General features: G+C 40.0%; 1 protein-coding gene across 3 annotated transcripts in view; it reads left to right on the top strand.

Annotated features, from left to right (window-relative positions):
• LOC111867379 (alkaline phosphatase) overlaps window positions 1-16,828 on the top strand; it is a 565,319-nt gene that overhangs the window by 434,035 nt on the left and 114,456 nt on the right. For all 3 annotated transcript variants that reach the window (XM_033752661.1, XM_023857175.2, XM_023857174.2), the window contains exons 4-5: window positions 233-407; window positions 3,880-4,058. In XM_033752661.1, the coding sequence (XP_033608552.1) occupies window positions 233-407; window positions 3,880-4,058 (354 nt within the window). The remainder of the gene's footprint in view (window positions 1-232; window positions 408-3,879; window positions 4,059-16,828) is intronic.

Below are 16,828 nucleotides of genomic sequence, written 5' to 3'. Positions count from 1 at the left end.
AGGCAAGTTTCTACGAAGCTGTTCTTCTGAAATATTGTACATGCCACTTTCCTGTCCCTACAGCCTCCTTCGTGACTTTGTTCACTTAAAAATAATTATACGTTTGATTCCTTAAATGACGCTGTGATTACCGCAACCGCATTCATAGTAACAGCGCTTTCATATACCCAGATATTTAGTGTTCAACAGTTCTGCTGAAATTACCTGTAACGTTTTTCCTCCTTGTTTCCAGACGTACAACTCTGACGCCCAGATAGGCGAGTCCTCTGCTTGTGCAACGGCTCTGTTGTGTGGTGTGAAGGCCAATTTCGAGACTGTTGGTCTCGACTCAGGTGGTCGATTCGAGAACTGTTTCTCCAGCTTCTCGTCCCGAGTCCCCTCATTATTCGATTGGGCTCAGCAGGCAGGTAAGTGTGGCTGTTTGTGCTTATGTACAAGTGCTTGTCTGTGTGCAAGTTGTGAACACTGCACCATTCTCATCAGAAGCCGCACTCTGCAGCTCTCTTGCTTTCTAACCGATAAGTCTGAGATGAATATCTGACATTTGCAATCTCTCTCTCTTTCTCTCTCTGTCTTGCGTTCTAGAAAATAGCGTTATGAACATACTTAAGCACTTTATTGCTACTGTTACAAAATCATAATTGCTATTACGTTTTATAAAACTGGTTTACATAAATGTTAATATATTTCTTTTCGCAGTCTTGAGAAGGTAATATCTTACATATATTTAATGTCTCTTCGCAGATATATTAAATTCCTGATCAGGTTCGTGAAAGGAAACGTGTGTATATACCAACAGTCATTTGTTTCTTACTTTTTTTCTCTGTACTCTTGATCCCCCTCTGTAGCATAGGACTGATCATTTTTACAAACGGTAGGACTTCTTGGACGAGTGATCAGCTCGTCACAAGGCCGCTACCTAAACACAGAATAAACGTACACACACACACCAAACATCCATGCCTTTTGTGAGATTCGAACCCACGATTTCGGCTTCCGAGCGAGCAAAGTCAGAACGTGCCTTAGACCGCTGGTCTAATGTGACCAGCGTTTCTAACCTACGTTTCACGACACATAACTTGTAGGGAAACTGTAGTTACTAATATGTATACGTTTTACCAAACGTTTGGGAGATTTTAATTCTTTTTCTAACCATACTTATTGACCTAAGTACTTTTGGTATTAACAATTTCATTCAGACTTTTGAAGCATATTAAAAGTGAGATAGGGGACACCAGTTTTCAAATAGTCTTTAACTCTTGTTACATTTCTATTATTTTTGTCTATTGCTATACAAGCAATGTTCATAATTTACGTCATTTCTCAGAACTTCGTTCACCCATTGTCCCACTTGTACATAATTTTTTCTAAAAAAGTGAACAAGTGGTACATTTTCCATTCCAGCCCATGACAACTGAGTGTGCTAGTAACACATCACCAAACCGTTACTTTTGGAACTCATGGGGACTTAATGTTCAAAATTATTGTGTCTGTAAAAGAAAATGTGTTAGTAAACCTCTGAGTTCCATAAAAGCGGGGAATTTATTGATCATCCATTAAGTAGGAATAGTTGAATAATGACTGTCATATGCACAGATATCCTCCTCAAAACAAATTCCGTGATTTTAATCCGCAAGCGAATTGTACCGACCGAGCGACCGCCGCTTGGCGGCGAAGTTTAGTGCCAACTTTAGCGGATAGAGGGTGTCGCGTGGTCAGCGCAACGAATCCCAATGGCGGTTAATTTCGGTTTTGTAGACCGGAGCCGCTACTTCCTTGAAATAGCTCCTCAGTTATCATCACGAGGCTGAGTGGACCCCGTCCCAGACCCACTACTTCTCAGAAAAAGTTTGGTAGCCCTGGGAATCGAACCTTGATCTCTGGATCTGTAGCCAAGATCGCTGACCACTAGACCACAGAGGTTGTCTATCCTCCTCAATTAGTCTTTTAAAATGATAAAATGTTACAAAGCCTTTTCGTTTAAATTAAAAGGTACTTTGAGGTTGGAAATGTATTACTCTCAATATTTTAAAAGCTTTAAATGGAATTTCACATGAAATTCTATTTACAATGATATATCTTACAGTTACAATAACTACACACGTACTGAAAATTTAATATTTTTTCCTGAAGTCCATATTTTGCCTCTGAATAATTTCATTGACCTGGACAGTGGTTACTTATTATCTAAATTTGAGTGAGTGCGTTTTTCTTAGTTGTCTTCATTGAAATATCTAGCGATAACTTCACAAAATATTGATTTAATTAACAGCGAGGCACAGGTTGATAAAACGAATTGCTGGGTCTGTTCATGAAATGACAGCATTTTATTGGGATCTAGACGGAAATTTCCAGCAGAACACAATAACCGAGTTGCGGCTCAGTACCACCTACGAGTATTCCTGTGCGAGAGTTCAGTGCGACGCGCTGATTGCAGTGCATGGTAAGCCACTTCTAGTCTCAGTACCCTGTTTGTCCATAATTGCCTATCTTACACTGTACTCTGACAAAACCAATATTTCAACAGCTAACACCACCGATCTCAATTTTGTGTTAGTTTCATCCCCCGCCCATCATCACAACCCTGCACTCCCACCACCCAAATTAATATTATCTCCCTTCTCATTCCTGAACCCACAATCCAATATCTCCCGAGGTACCACGGTATTCAGTCCTCCAGTTCTGCACTGAAGCCACGTTCTTATCCCAAACCAAAGAGAAATCTGTCCAAGGCTCCCTAATTTAAAAATTCTAAGAACATAAGTGACCTGTAAAAATCACGAAGTTCTTCCTTATTCAAATCCCAGATTACTCACAAAATCCCTCCTTACTGCCAAATGTTTTCATGAAAACTTTCCTTTCAAATATTTTAATTCATGTTTTCGCCTCAACCGAGGAGACCATATTTCACATTCGTGCCAAACAAGTATCAGTGCAATTACTATGTGTCATCCTGCAAATTAGAATGGATATGAATAGTCTTCAAACTGAATAATAACACTTACGGACTGTATTTTCCCTTCATCTTATCATGAACATAATTTATGTTTTATTTATGTAGTTCCCAGAGAGATTTTCGAACATCTTGCAATTATCTATTACGGAGGGTTAGAGTTTTGTTGGGGGCACGCCGTAGCGTGGTTGGATGAGGCACTATGCTCCAAGCCGGAAGGTCGCGGGTTTTATTCCCATTGAGGTCATTGGATTTCTCAGTTGACCTAATCCTTCCAGCTGCACAATGGCCCTGGAGTCGACTCAGCCTCTAGCAGAAATGAGTACCAAGAATCTTCCTGGGAGCAAAAGGGGCGACCGGCACGCAAAACTGATAATCTCACCGCCATGTGTGAGCAGATTTTCTAGGAAATGTGGGAACCTCTACGACTAAAAACCCTATGGGCTTCCACGGCCTGTTACAGGGATAGCTTTATATTTTTCGTTTGATTTTGTCTTGCAATTTGATTTTATTCTGTTTTAATTGGTGTATTTTATATACATGTGATTATAGACAAGTTTGTTTACTGGGCTATAAAAGAAATTCATCATTGTCTTTTCTGAAATCATATTGTATCCCTAATTTTAGCGTACATAGGCAGCTGGCCTGACGTGTATATCCCATTGCAGTGCTCCCTGGTACTCTCTGAATTTCGTAATGTATATTCTATGCAAAGTAGATGGATTGTACACACTTTCCAGTGTTCAATTTTTCATGGTTCTATTTCATGCGGGCCACATTCGGACAGAAGGCTGCTTATTTAAAGGCCCCTGCACAGCCCAAAGGGCTATCGATCCTGTTTTGCAGGCAGTTAGTCTAAGGCCACATAATTTTCACGCTTTTTTAATTTGCTAAAACGGGTTTCATTTTTATTCTGACGCCTACAGGCAAAGCGACAGGGCTGGTGACAAACACTCGGGTGACGCATGCAACCCCTGCGGCGCTGTTCGCCCATTCGCCCAGCCGATACTGGGAGGACGACGGAAAAGTGACACCAAGCGCCCGAGCCACTTGCAAGGACATCGCCCGTCAACTCGTAGAGGACGAACCGGGCCGTCACATAAATGTGAGTACAGAAACCTCTTTAACTTTCACGCTGGTCTCGATTATAAACTTTAGTAGAAAATGGTTCAATTCACGTTAAGTTCTGTTCCTGGATTTGACGCAGATGATTCAATACGATTTGACACGAATCAATGAAAGACATTCATGAGTAGACTTCGGCCCTCAAGGATATTTAATTTCTATGAAAAGAAGAACGTTCTTAAATTCAAGGCGGAAATTGTCTGCAATGTACACAGTTGTATAATATCGCTTTAAACAACAGAAAGATCCGTAAAACAAGAAAGTAATCTCCTGGGATGTGGCGCTGTGTAGATCTTGTTTTTGTCGATGTGTAGCCTCCCCATAGGGGGAAACTATATAAGATTTGAGGTTTCCGCAGCGGTGACTATGAAGAATGCCGTGAAAATCTCAGATCTTACATAATGGCATATATGATCTCAGTTCTTATTTCGGAAGCTATAATTGAGATAAATTAAATGTTAATTTTGAATTCTTCTGATCCAGTTGAATATATTTCTCACATTCCCCTTATAGTTCTCATAGGAGAGAAGAGTACAACGTGCAGGTTCTGAGCCGGGAAAACATCAAATATCATGTGACGTTACAAGTATCTCCAATCTGCTGATTTTGTAAATATAAATCCTCCAGTACCATCACCAATTATGTTATTGTATCCTGTAATAATTATTCTATATTTTTGGCTTTGGACGGTCGTGCACACACCACAAAGCAGAAAAACATTCTGACGGAGTATTGGATGTTGCAATTATTCTAAAGCCTTCGATGATATAGAGTTTCAAAGTGATCTTTTTTTTATATTAAACAGATGATAAAACTGTCTGTATCATAGTTTCAGAATAATTAGGAACAATAAATGCTTTCGAATAAAATATCTGTCAATAACCTAAAAATCGATCAGTACTGATTAAAAAAAATCTCCGTGATTTTAGTCCGCAAGCGAACTATACCGACCGAGCGACCGCCGCTTGTCGGCGAAGATTTTAGTGCCAACTTTTGTGGGTAGAGGGTGTCGCGTGATCAGAGCAACGAATCCCCACGGCCGTTAATTTCGGTTTCCTAGACCGGACCCCGTTCCAGACCCACTACTTCTCCGAAAGAATCTGGTAGCGCCAAGAATCGAATCCGGACCTCTGGATCTGTAGCCAGGAACTCTGACCACAGAGGTGGTCCAGTAATGGTTAAAGTGAATGTAAATTAAAATCATGTTCCTTGAAGATATAGGAATAAAGAAACATAGCTTTGTGCGCATGCGAAGTATATGTTAATTAGAATTCAATTTTATAAATACTTCCGGCCTATAAAACCGAAATTAATGGCCATGGGGATACGTTGCGCTGACCACGCGACGCCCTCTACCTACTGAAGTTGGCACTAACTTCGCCGACAAGCGGCTGTCCCTCGGTCGGTATAGATCGTTTGTGGATTAAAGCTACTGAGTGTGTTTTGTTTGTTTCATGTATTTTTTTTATTGCTAGTGGGGTGGGACTAAGTTTCTTGTACTGCGGCCACTTATGGCCTATTATACCAGTCCCAGTTGATAGGTGAGGGAGATTATATTTATGACGGATTTTATTCACTAACCTACAATTGCCTTTCGAGCAACAACCGATTTCGGACGAATTGAATTGCTGTTCAGCACTGAGTAGCCAACTGTATCCTACCGTGCACTAATCAGTTTCGTCTGCAAGTTAAAATAACCCACATAATCGTAAGCAATATAATCACAGGAAACTTGCGCGACTCATAGGTCCAGGGTTACAGATATGGGAACATTTATTTTCTTGCATTTCACAAAGAAACCATATATATGATGACCTGACCTCAACTCAAAGAGAATTCAATACCTAAGCTTTTTTCGTTCCTTAATGTTTTTTCTAAAAATTTCGTGATATTCTTAAGGAACGCAACCACACCCACGGGGCATGCCACAGCTGAGACTATTAGTCCGAGTCTTCCCGTTGTGGCCGCCCGGATTCAATTCCAGGTCAGGGTATAGGGGATTTGTGGTGGGGAGTCTGGTCCTCGAGAAGGTTACTTCCATGTACCTTGGTTCCTTTCCCAATTCTCATTCCGCCAACAGCTCCACAATCACCATCATCATTATCCGGGACTGATACCGTGGGCCCACTCGTGACGTGCGTATCCAGTGGATTCACTCACCCCAACCAGCGAATAAGAAAGGACAAGGCAAGAAAGGTCAAATCACTTGTATTTTAGTAATTAATACTAATTTGTTTCTAGCATAAGTGAATATAAAGTTCTAGTTCTCTGAGAACAAGACTTATTTATGTGTTCGTTTCCTTCCTCATTTCGTCTTCTTAGTGCAAAGTAGAATTGCGTTAATTGAGTTTGAGAAATTTCTGTACCAGACGAGAAATGCTAGTAACCTTCCGCTCCGTAGCCTAATATCTTCCCTTTCCGTGCCAGAGTGCACTGAGCTCCACAGTCAACTAAAGTGAAAGTCCTTCATGCGAAGCTAAAAGTCGCACACTGCTCGAGATGGTCCCCCTCTTTAATGGGAACTGCAGTTTCATTTTCGATTTGAAAGATGCCACTGCTGGACCGTACAATGAGCCAGATGAACTAACTAACTAACTAACCAACCCCAAACACTATTGCTTTACGATTAATGTTAATTTTCTTGCTTGCATTCGTAAGTCTCCAAAGTGATCTATCCTTTCAGGTTTTCTGACAAAAAATCTGTTACCAAAAGGGGGTAGAACCGATCACAGTGGGACGCGGTCTAAGATATTAAATACTTTCGCTCCCTCGAAAGTTTGGATCGTGGGTTTGAATCCAACTGAAGGCAAGATGACAGTATTATATATGTTTATTCTGTGTTTATGTTATTCTGTGTGTAGGTAGCGGCCTTGTGACAGGCTGTTCCCCTGTCCAAGGGGCCCTGCAGACTGTTTTAGATCAAGAACTGAAAAGCAAACGGTAGAGGCCTAACAAATTGCCGTAGAGCCACAACAAAAAGTGTGTGGGTGGTTGGGGGAATTCGTGATTAATTAAGTAGCTGTATTTTCTCAAGGAGGATTCGGCTGCAAGGAGTTAGGTACTTACATAATGTGTACTATGTCTTCAGTTTAACATAATTTTTCTTCTGTGTGTTTTGCTTGAAAATATTCGTATGCAAAAAATGGCAAAGTTGAAAGAAGTAAAGATTTCCATGCACTTCATTAACACAATGTGTCACCGTGGCTTTCATAGTTTACGTCATGTCTCAGGTCTCTGAGGCTCCTTGCTCCTATGTATTTTGTCCCGGGATAATGATGAGACTTACGAGTATGTCGTTTTTACTCTCTCGCTTATGGAACTGAGTGCCTCTTGAGAAGCTGCCAACTGTGCAGCTACTCAAGATCTTCCCAACATTTTATGAAACCCAAAGGTTCATTACCGTGTTCACAAGAGCCCTACACTGATCCCTATCCTGAGCCAGATCAATGCGATCTATACCATACCATCCTATAATTTTGAGATCCATTTCAATATTGTCCCAGTAGTATCCTTGCTTCCGACTCCTCGCCAATATCCTATATGCATTTCTCCTCTCCCCGTTCGTGCTACATTCCCTGCCCATTTCATTCTCCTTGTCATGATCATTCTAATTATATTTGGAGAAGAGCACAAGCTACGAAGCTCCTCATTATGCAGTTTTCTCCAATCACCTGTAATTTCATCTCTCTTCGGTCGAAATATTCTCCTCAACACCCTATTCGCCCTCAGTCTATGTTCCTCCCTTAATGTTAGAGACCAAGTTTCTTCCCCATAGAGAACCACAGGCAAAATTAAAATTTTGTATATTCTAATTTTTATGTTTTTAGACAGCAAACGAGAAGACAAAAGATTCTGAACTGAATGGTAGCAAGCATTACCGGAGTTCAATCTCATCTTAATATTCTCCTGAATCAGGTTTCGATCTGTTATCATTGTCCCCAAATATCTGAACTGTGCCACATTTTCAAAACATCTGTTACCTATCTTTATGTCATGATTTTGCCTTGCATTTTGGTGACGAAATACCAACATATATTTAGTTTTCTCTGTGTTTACTTCTAGACCAGTATCCTTACTTGCATTAATTAAAGTTTGCAAATTTTCACAAACGTTGCTGAGCCCCATTCTCACCACCAGCTACAGTGGACTTAAGTCATTTCAGTCTTCACTGGAAACAGCGGACACATGTCTGTACACACACCTCCGTAACCGCAAGGTAAAGGGATAGTGCTCACGCCGATTACTGCTACTAATATTAACGTGTCCAGATTGACGTTACGAAGAGGTAATGTTAGTCGGGCGTTAGTTCTACGTTATCTGTAATCGTCGGTAAGGGTGGGAAACGAAAAATCTGAACCACAACCGATAAAAGCAGGCATGCCACAGGGCAGTGTCCTTGGCCCAACTTTATACACCTTGTAAGATTTGAGGCTTTCACGGCGGTGACTATGAAGAAAGCAGTCTTCTGGGATTTGGCACCGTGTATATGTGGTGTTAACCGACGTTTCGGAGGAACGTATTGCCTCCATCTTCAGGGTAGAAGAAAAAATAAGAAATCTTCAAGCGAAGAGACCGTGAGAACCGGTAAAAGCAGACTGTGTGGAAAATTTTTCCGGTTCTCACGGTCTCTTTGCTTGCAGATTTCTTATATATTTTTTCTTCTACCCTGAAGATGGAGGCGATACGTTCCTCCGAAACGTCGGTTAACACCACATATACACGGTGCCAAATCCCAGAAGACTGCTTTCTTTATACACCTTATTTACATCTGATCTACCTACTTCCTCAAATATAATTCTTGGAATATTTGCCGATGATATAGCTATATTGTCAGTTAACAAAGACCCAGAAAAAGCAGCAACAGACCTTCAACATCGCCTTAGTACATTACAAAATTGGTTCGAGAAGTGGCGCATCAGAATAAATGAAAAAAAGACTTGCTACATAACTTTCACCCTACGAAAAAAGCCGACACCTGACATATACATCAATAATATCCAAATACCACGCAAAACAGAAATAAAATACCTAGGTATGACTATAGACAGCAAACTAACATGGAAGCAGCATATAGTCAAGAAATGAAAACAAGTAGACTTAACCATTAAACAGCTAAACTGGCTAATAGGCAGAAAATCAAAGTTAACAGTCGAAAATAAAGTTCTGATCTACAAGACTATAATCATCCATATTTGGACCTATGGGGCTTGCTCCAGCAAATCCAACATAGCAATAATCCAAAGAAGCCAATCTAAGATCCTACGAATGACAGTCGACGAACCACGGTATGTCTCCAAAGCAACTCTCCACACCAATCTCGGTATATCTCCCGTACAAGACGTCATCCAACAAAAAAGCAACAGACATCACAACAAAATCATAACTCACAAAAATCCACTCTTAAAGACGCTATGGACAAGCGAAGACGACTCAAACGAAACTGGCCAATTGACCTGAATTTAATTACTGAGGATTCGCCGCTGGACGCCTCCTCAACATATCATCTAAACACCCATAACATTAGCTTGTAGAATGTATATTCTGATTGCTGATTAAAAAAAAATCTGTAATTGTCGCAGCAGATAACATTTGAGTGATCAGCTTCACTATCCGGCCACATAACCCCAGGGAAATTCCTCCTGATGTTCATTAGGTAGGAGGCTGAGTGTGCCCCAGATTCAAAGGGAGAAATCCATGCTCCATCTAGGGATTGAACACCGGTCATATTGGCTAATCAGTATACTGACTTGCACTATCGTGGCAGGGTTCTAATTTATTCAATTAAGTACTTATTTTGAAAAGCATATGTAATATGAATTTGAATTTCATTTGAAAAAGTTCCTGATGAAAATGTCACGTGATGAAAATCGTCTAATCTGCATTTTGTTCGCCAGCGTGCTAATACAATGGCCCATGTTATAAACTTACTTTTCCTAACCTCTGGCAACGCTGGAGAGTAACTCGAATACAAATTCAGACAGATTTACGCAGCAATTGATTCTGTTAGTGGGAGAGTTGACAGGACATTGCATTGTTTCTGTTAACACACTGGAAGTTGTGCTTTCACCGGACTGAACTGAACACCACGTTTGAACGTGTAGTCTTTCTTCCTTTGATAAACCATCGAAATGCAAGCCAGTGCACTTGTTATTTGGCAAAATTGTTAAACTCCAAAAAAAGTATTTGTTTCTGTAAAATGCCATTCTGTACATTTGAAAGCCACTGGTCCACTTGTCGTTCGGCGTTGTTTAAGAAACTCGAATTCGAAAGATTCCCAGATTAAATTGTTTCACTGGTTATCCTTAATGATAGATTATTATTATTATTATTATTATTATTATTATTGTATTATTAATTTACTGCAATTGGGTGTTCACCCGGTGGCAGTAGAACTTACACTGATACACACAAGGAAAGTCTATAACATAAGAAAACAATACAAACCAAAATACATACAATAAACAAGGTACACACAGTGCAAATCCAAACATATAAAGTTACAAAAGGGCACGTGTTGTGTTCGTTTCACTGCATTCGAACAAGGACACTTCACATCTCTTCACTTGTTTCAGTCAACTCCGCCCAAGGTCTCTGTACTTGCAACAGCTTTCCTAACCCTCTTTCTAAAAGTGTTTAATTTACAGCGGAAAAACTCTAGTATGCCTGTAGGTAAACAATAAAGGCTTTTATTGATATTCTCCATTATTCTGATGTTATTACAAACAGATATTTTATTAATGTTTACCTTCTCAGATATGTCGTTGTGAATATATTTCAATAGAGGTAAAGGCAACATTTTCCCTGCCCTTGATTCATTATGCAAAGTTCCATGAAGACATATGGGGAAGTGGAATTACATTTCAACCATTCTTGACCTCAGTACTAGATGTAGGTGAGCGATCAGCTTCAATCTTCGGCCGCTTTACTCCCTGAGAAAAATGCCCCGGAATCTATTGGATGGGAGGGTCTCATATCTGGTCTGGACGCTGTGAAGTAGACAAAAATATCTTACCCCTACCAGGAATCAATCTCTGATAGGGGCAAGATATTTTTGTCCAGCCCGTGGCCAATCCCTATACATACCATACAAACTGAGCTATCCCGGCTCTTGAATATGTTTCAGTAAAGGTAAAATTTTCCCTGTGCTTAAACAATTAAGCACTAGGCTATGAAGAGGTATGGTTTAATCCATATAAAGAGGAAAGAGGCCCGGTACCATTTGGATTTGAGGCTGGGTTGGTCCCAGGTCCGGTCTGGACGAGATGAAGAAGAAAATATTCCTGCCCCTATTGGGACTCCACCTCCGACCCCTCGACCGCTCAGCCCTCAGGCAGTCGCTATACCGTCTGCGCTATCCCGGCTTCCGAATGTATTTCAGTATCAGTAAAATTGATGTAGTGATAGACGTGCAGATATGGAGCCCTAGAACACGTGCTGTCCATGGCAAAGTACTGTACCTGCAACTGGGTACTAGAAGGTGGACCAGGTTTCGCTCCAAACGTTGTTTAATTCAGATATCAGCCGTCAGAATTCAGGTTATCGTTCCCCAATTCGTTACTAATAATTTCAATTTATGTCGTTACATATATCAATAAATTATATTTAAACAGCACCAGTTCTTTGAACTGCAGAATTTCTGTAGGATTAATGGTTCTCGCAGCAGTGGTTATGAAGAGTTATATCATCTCTGGTCAGATGAAAATCAACCCACGTCTCAGGGGAATTTATTTTTGGTTTTGTTTATAGTCCAATATGCAACAATTCTGAGATTTAAAATTAAATCCTTTTTAAAATTCGTTCTTGTACAATATTGTGACGTATTGCGCTATGGAGGACATCCCCTCCTCAGCCAGCGGTGACATAACATCGAGCGCTGTCGCTGCTACGGTAACAGGCCAGTCAACACTCCACCCCCTCCACCGCGGTGACGTGGCAGTGCTTTCCACTGTGACATAACAGGCAACAGCACCTGTAAACACGGCGACTAGGCAACAAGGAAGCGAGGCTTTTTCCCGTTGTCTGGCTGAGGGTTTATAAGAGAACTGCACTGCCTAAGGAGTCAGTTAAAGTGCAGAAGTCGTCGAAGACAGTTGAAATATAGCAGCAGTCGCGGGAAGAAACCCCGAAAGCGTGGTTAGAAGATTTGCTTTGATAATCTGTGATAGGGCGCGATAGCGGAGAAGTAAGTCAGTGAAGAATTATTGTATGAATGAAAGACTTTGTGTGTGCTGTAGTACAGTTATATTGGGAGAGACTTGTATAGCTCCCTCGTTATAAACACGTGAAGACTACTGAAGACAGAGTGACTAGATTATTGTGTAGGGCTTATAAATTGGGTAAACCCGCAACTGTGTTATAAGTGTTTGTAGTTACGCCTTGTAGGTTGTTAAATAAACCAATTAACAATCCGAACGGCGTCTTCAGTAGCAAAACACGTTACAATATGTAGTCGGCCATCATCAAGTGTAATGAAATTCGAAAGAACTGCGGTGTCTTCTGCCTACTGTGATTTCTCATATATATATATATATATATTTCTAAATGAAGTCACTGTAGCTCACCTTCCTATCCTACATACGTGTATATTGTTTTTTTTTTGCATGCCTGTTGTCTATTTAGTGTACAGTGTGGATGTGGACGTTAAACAAAACAAGAAATCCAACACGAACTCCAAGGGGATTCTAAAATACAGTATGAACTGTCTTACAGGAACATGTCGTCTCTGCCTTAAAATTTGAAGAATAGCCCAAGTAAGGATAAAAAACAAAAAGGAAGAAAGAACATTTTGATGAAGAAGTTCCGACATTTCCCTCTAGAAAATCCGTTGACTTTCAACGGACTACAATGCGTTATTTTTCAGAATATATAACTGTGTAGAATTTATATCCCCATACTCTCTGACCCACCGTCATTTCACGACATTTCTGAGCTTCTGACTGAAATTAATTGTCCAATTCTGATCTGGACACTTCAAGAAAAGCTGCGTCTTTTGTTTCCTTTGCAGTCAGGAGTCATTGTCTTAAGATGATATATTGTTAAACCTGATATCGGTCTGCAAAGAGTAAACATAACCTTACCGAAGCAGAGAAATCAGGATCGTCATTAATATCCTCTTGCGACTGCGCAGGAAATATATTATTTAGATCTCTGCGAAATATTGAGTCTATCTCTCCGAGCAGATTCTGTGGAATATTAATATTACTACCCTGAACATACAGTATTTTTGAAAGTAGAATAAATGGAAGTGACAGTTTCTGCCGCAGTATTTCATGTAAGATTCGTGGGAGGAAATATTTTGTTCAGGTGTTAATGTAACTTGATTATGGTCGCCATATTTTTTACGCCAGAACTTAATTTGTTAGCAGACTTAGTTCACATTTAGACAACCTCTGTTCATAGTCAGTAGACGGAACACCACACGAAAGGGCGTATGTTAATTTTGTTTTAGATTATGCTTCTATACTTCCCTACTGCAATTTAATTGAATTGTTCTGACACGGTTTGAAAATTTATATTAAAATCAAATCTATTGTGTTCTCTTCCAATATTTAAAAAGTGCTTTTAAATTCATGTTCCTGGATTAAATACTTATGCACTGTTGAAATGCTGCAGACTACGAACGAAAACAGCATATCAGTACGCTCGCTAATATCCAGCTGTGTCAAGTGTTCTGCATTTATTTGAATTGAGAAGTATTTTAGATGTATGGTCTTGCTGCTGTCTTTGGTTTATGTTCTTGCTGAGTCCCTGATTGGCCACTGGCTCTTCAGCTCAACCCGTGAATAAATATATAACAGAATAATAATTAAATTCAGTTCCTTTATATAAGTGTTTGCCAACAGCGAGTAGTATATAACAGATGAGCAGTGAAAATATACTGTGACATGTTGAGCTATGGATGACGCCCCCCCCCGCCAGCCGTGATGCGCCGAGCGAAGCCGAAGTGAGCCGAAGTTAGCCGAGTCCTAGCATCCTGGTCGCTATGCAAAGCGAGTCAACAGCGATGACGTCGCCAAGGGCAGCACGGGTAAACAGGATTGCGAGAGAACGGTGGTAACAGCGGTTACTACCGCTAGCGTCACTAGCAACACAGCGCCAGGCAACAAGGGTGCTTATTATGTGGCCGCTTTCTGTATTGTCCGATCGAGGCTACATGAGGCGCAGCGAAGGCTATTCACAGTTAGTCCTGGAGCTACCTACGAGTGAGTCCTCGAGCTACCTCCGAGTTAGTTCCGAGTTAGCCAGCAACCAGTCAGTTGTATTCTGGCATTTGGAGTGTACTATTTGTGATACTGCAGATAGCAGTAATCGTAAATCTGTAATTTGGGTGATTGTAAGTGCGAATGTGAAATAAAATTCGCTATATAAAATACAACAAGAAGTTATTTGTCGCGTTATACGCCCGATACGCGACAATACGTAACATATTGAACTAGGAACTCAGTAGGATCAAACAAAGGAAAATGTATCCTCAAGTGAAATGTTACGTTTATTGAAAATGTCCAGGAATTTGTAGATGATGTTTGCAGCCGTCACGCACCTTGTTCAAGGGCTAAGTCTTGAGACATGACTGACATTAATGATGGTAAGAATCTCGTTTTCTTAGTGATTACAGAGAGAAGTAGAGTCAATTTTATTCTGAAATGTTATTCAGAAATGAAGCCTTACAATTTTGTCACCTGCAATAAAGCCTTTTAAAGTGTAAATAATTCAGGATTCATAATTATAAATTGAGTTCTGCTGAAGAAATCGATTATAGTATAAATTTAAAATTATCTTTGTGTTTTGCCGCTGATTAGAATCTGCTGAAGTAAAGTTATTCCAGACGGCAGAAACAGATCCTCAGCAGATTTTATGACACGAAATAATTTTAAATCTTCAACAAAGAGCAAAAATTCGGAATCAATTAATTTGGACACATAAATCATTAATAAATTGGTTGAATAAGAGAAGTTCTAAAAAGGAGCCTCGTGGAACTCTTCACAGAATGAGTTCCCTAAAGCGTGAACATCATAAGAACTAGAAGAAACGCAACTTTTATGAATCGGTCAGTATAACGTCCAGAGAGTCAAAAATTACTAATGTTATATAGCAGAAAATATGAGGAACTTCATCAAAAGCCTAGGTGAAAATAAATTAAATCGGTCTGCCCTTGTAAACTGATAGAAACTGTGATGGAGTTTAATTAAGTTAGTAAACTGGTCGCCGTATACTTTCACTTAATAAAGCAATGCTGAGATGAGTGACTTTAAATTTAAAATTGAAGCAAAGTTTATCACGTGTTATATTCTAGAAAATTCTGGAAAAAATTGTTTGAAATGTTAATTGGTCTGTAATTAGTAATTTGAGCACTATTATCTTCCTTGAAAACTGACACAACGGCCGCTTGTTTTCACAGAGTGGGAAATTTCCATTGTAACACACTAATAACAAAATGTGACACAAAAGAGGGGCAAACATCTATGAACAACTTTTAATGAAGAACTTGGAACTTCATGTGGACCAACAAATTTCGACGGGCTGAGACGTCAAATTTCCTGCTTAATGTCGAAGTCGGAAATGGAAGTAAGTTTAAAATTTCGGGGAAAATAAACGAGCATTGTTTGGAATGACGACAGAAGGGGGAGAGTTAAAAGTCGAAGGAAAAATGATCCGCAAATTCTTCAAAAATGCATTTAGGCTGTTATTTCATTTTCACCAATTTTGAATTCGGTAATGAGATGATTAGTCTTTTTAAACTTAGAGACATGTTTCAAAATTGTTTTAGGTTTTGTTTTCAGATTTTCATCTATAGATTTTAACCAACGAAGCCTGTCTGTTTGAATGGTGGTTTTAACCAGTTTACGGTAATAAGAAAGAAAAACACCATATTTATGATCAGATTTTGATTTTGCGTATCTTGCGTATTGACTTTTCTTCTTAATATATTATTCTAAAGAATTAGAAAACCAATGCGGAAAGATAGAATTTTTGGAATTTATATAAGGAATGGCTAAATTTATAGCTTCAGGAACTCTGGCAGTGAGATTATTCACTTCAGATTGGACAGAATGTTTATTTAGAACCCAAGACGGGTCAGAGTGGCTTAAGACATTATAGAGTAACCTTAAGCCCAGCTGCTGTGTGGGGACAGAGAGATACGTTTAGAGACAAGAGTTAAATTGAAATCAAGAAGAAGCGCTGGATGGTAGATATCAGGAGTGACCACAGGAGGACTTGAAATAGAAGCGCTTTAGTTGCTGGTATTTGAGAACACTGACTCGAGTAGTGCAATATGTATATAAGGCAAAGAAACCAGGTGGCCACAGAAGAATAATTATCATTATTGTTGGAAATAATATATATTTTGCTCCATATGTTCACCTCAAGTGGAATGTGTAGTGGGATTTGTGCTGGACAAAGTGGTGGTGGGCGGGTTTTCTCCGATTACTTTGATTACTTTAGTTTCCCCTGCCAATCTTCATTCCACCAATTGTTCCACAGTTACCCTCACCTATCATCTGGGGCTGGTACAATAGGCCAGAAGTGGCCTATTCTTACCGTCCCCCTCTGTGTAACCTCTAGCCACACCGGTTGGTCGCTACTCTTTACCTTCCTTCCTTCCTTTCTTTGTCGTTCTCACCACTGCCGTCGTTGGTCGTGGAGCTTGCAGCTAGGTCGGCTTTAACTGGCTCCACCGCTTCTCCAACTCCACCACTTCTCTTCACTATGGAAAGGGGTATCAGGTCCGGGACTTGGACTGGATGGTCT

Source organism: Cryptotermes secundus, unplaced genomic scaffold, assembly GCF_002891405.2.
Source record: "Cryptotermes secundus unplaced genomic scaffold, Csec_1.0 scaffold292, whole genome shotgun sequence".
Lineage (NCBI taxonomy): Eukaryota > Metazoa > Arthropoda > Insecta > Blattodea > Kalotermitidae > Cryptotermes > Cryptotermes secundus.
This window is presented reverse-complemented; position numbering and strand designations above follow the sequence as displayed.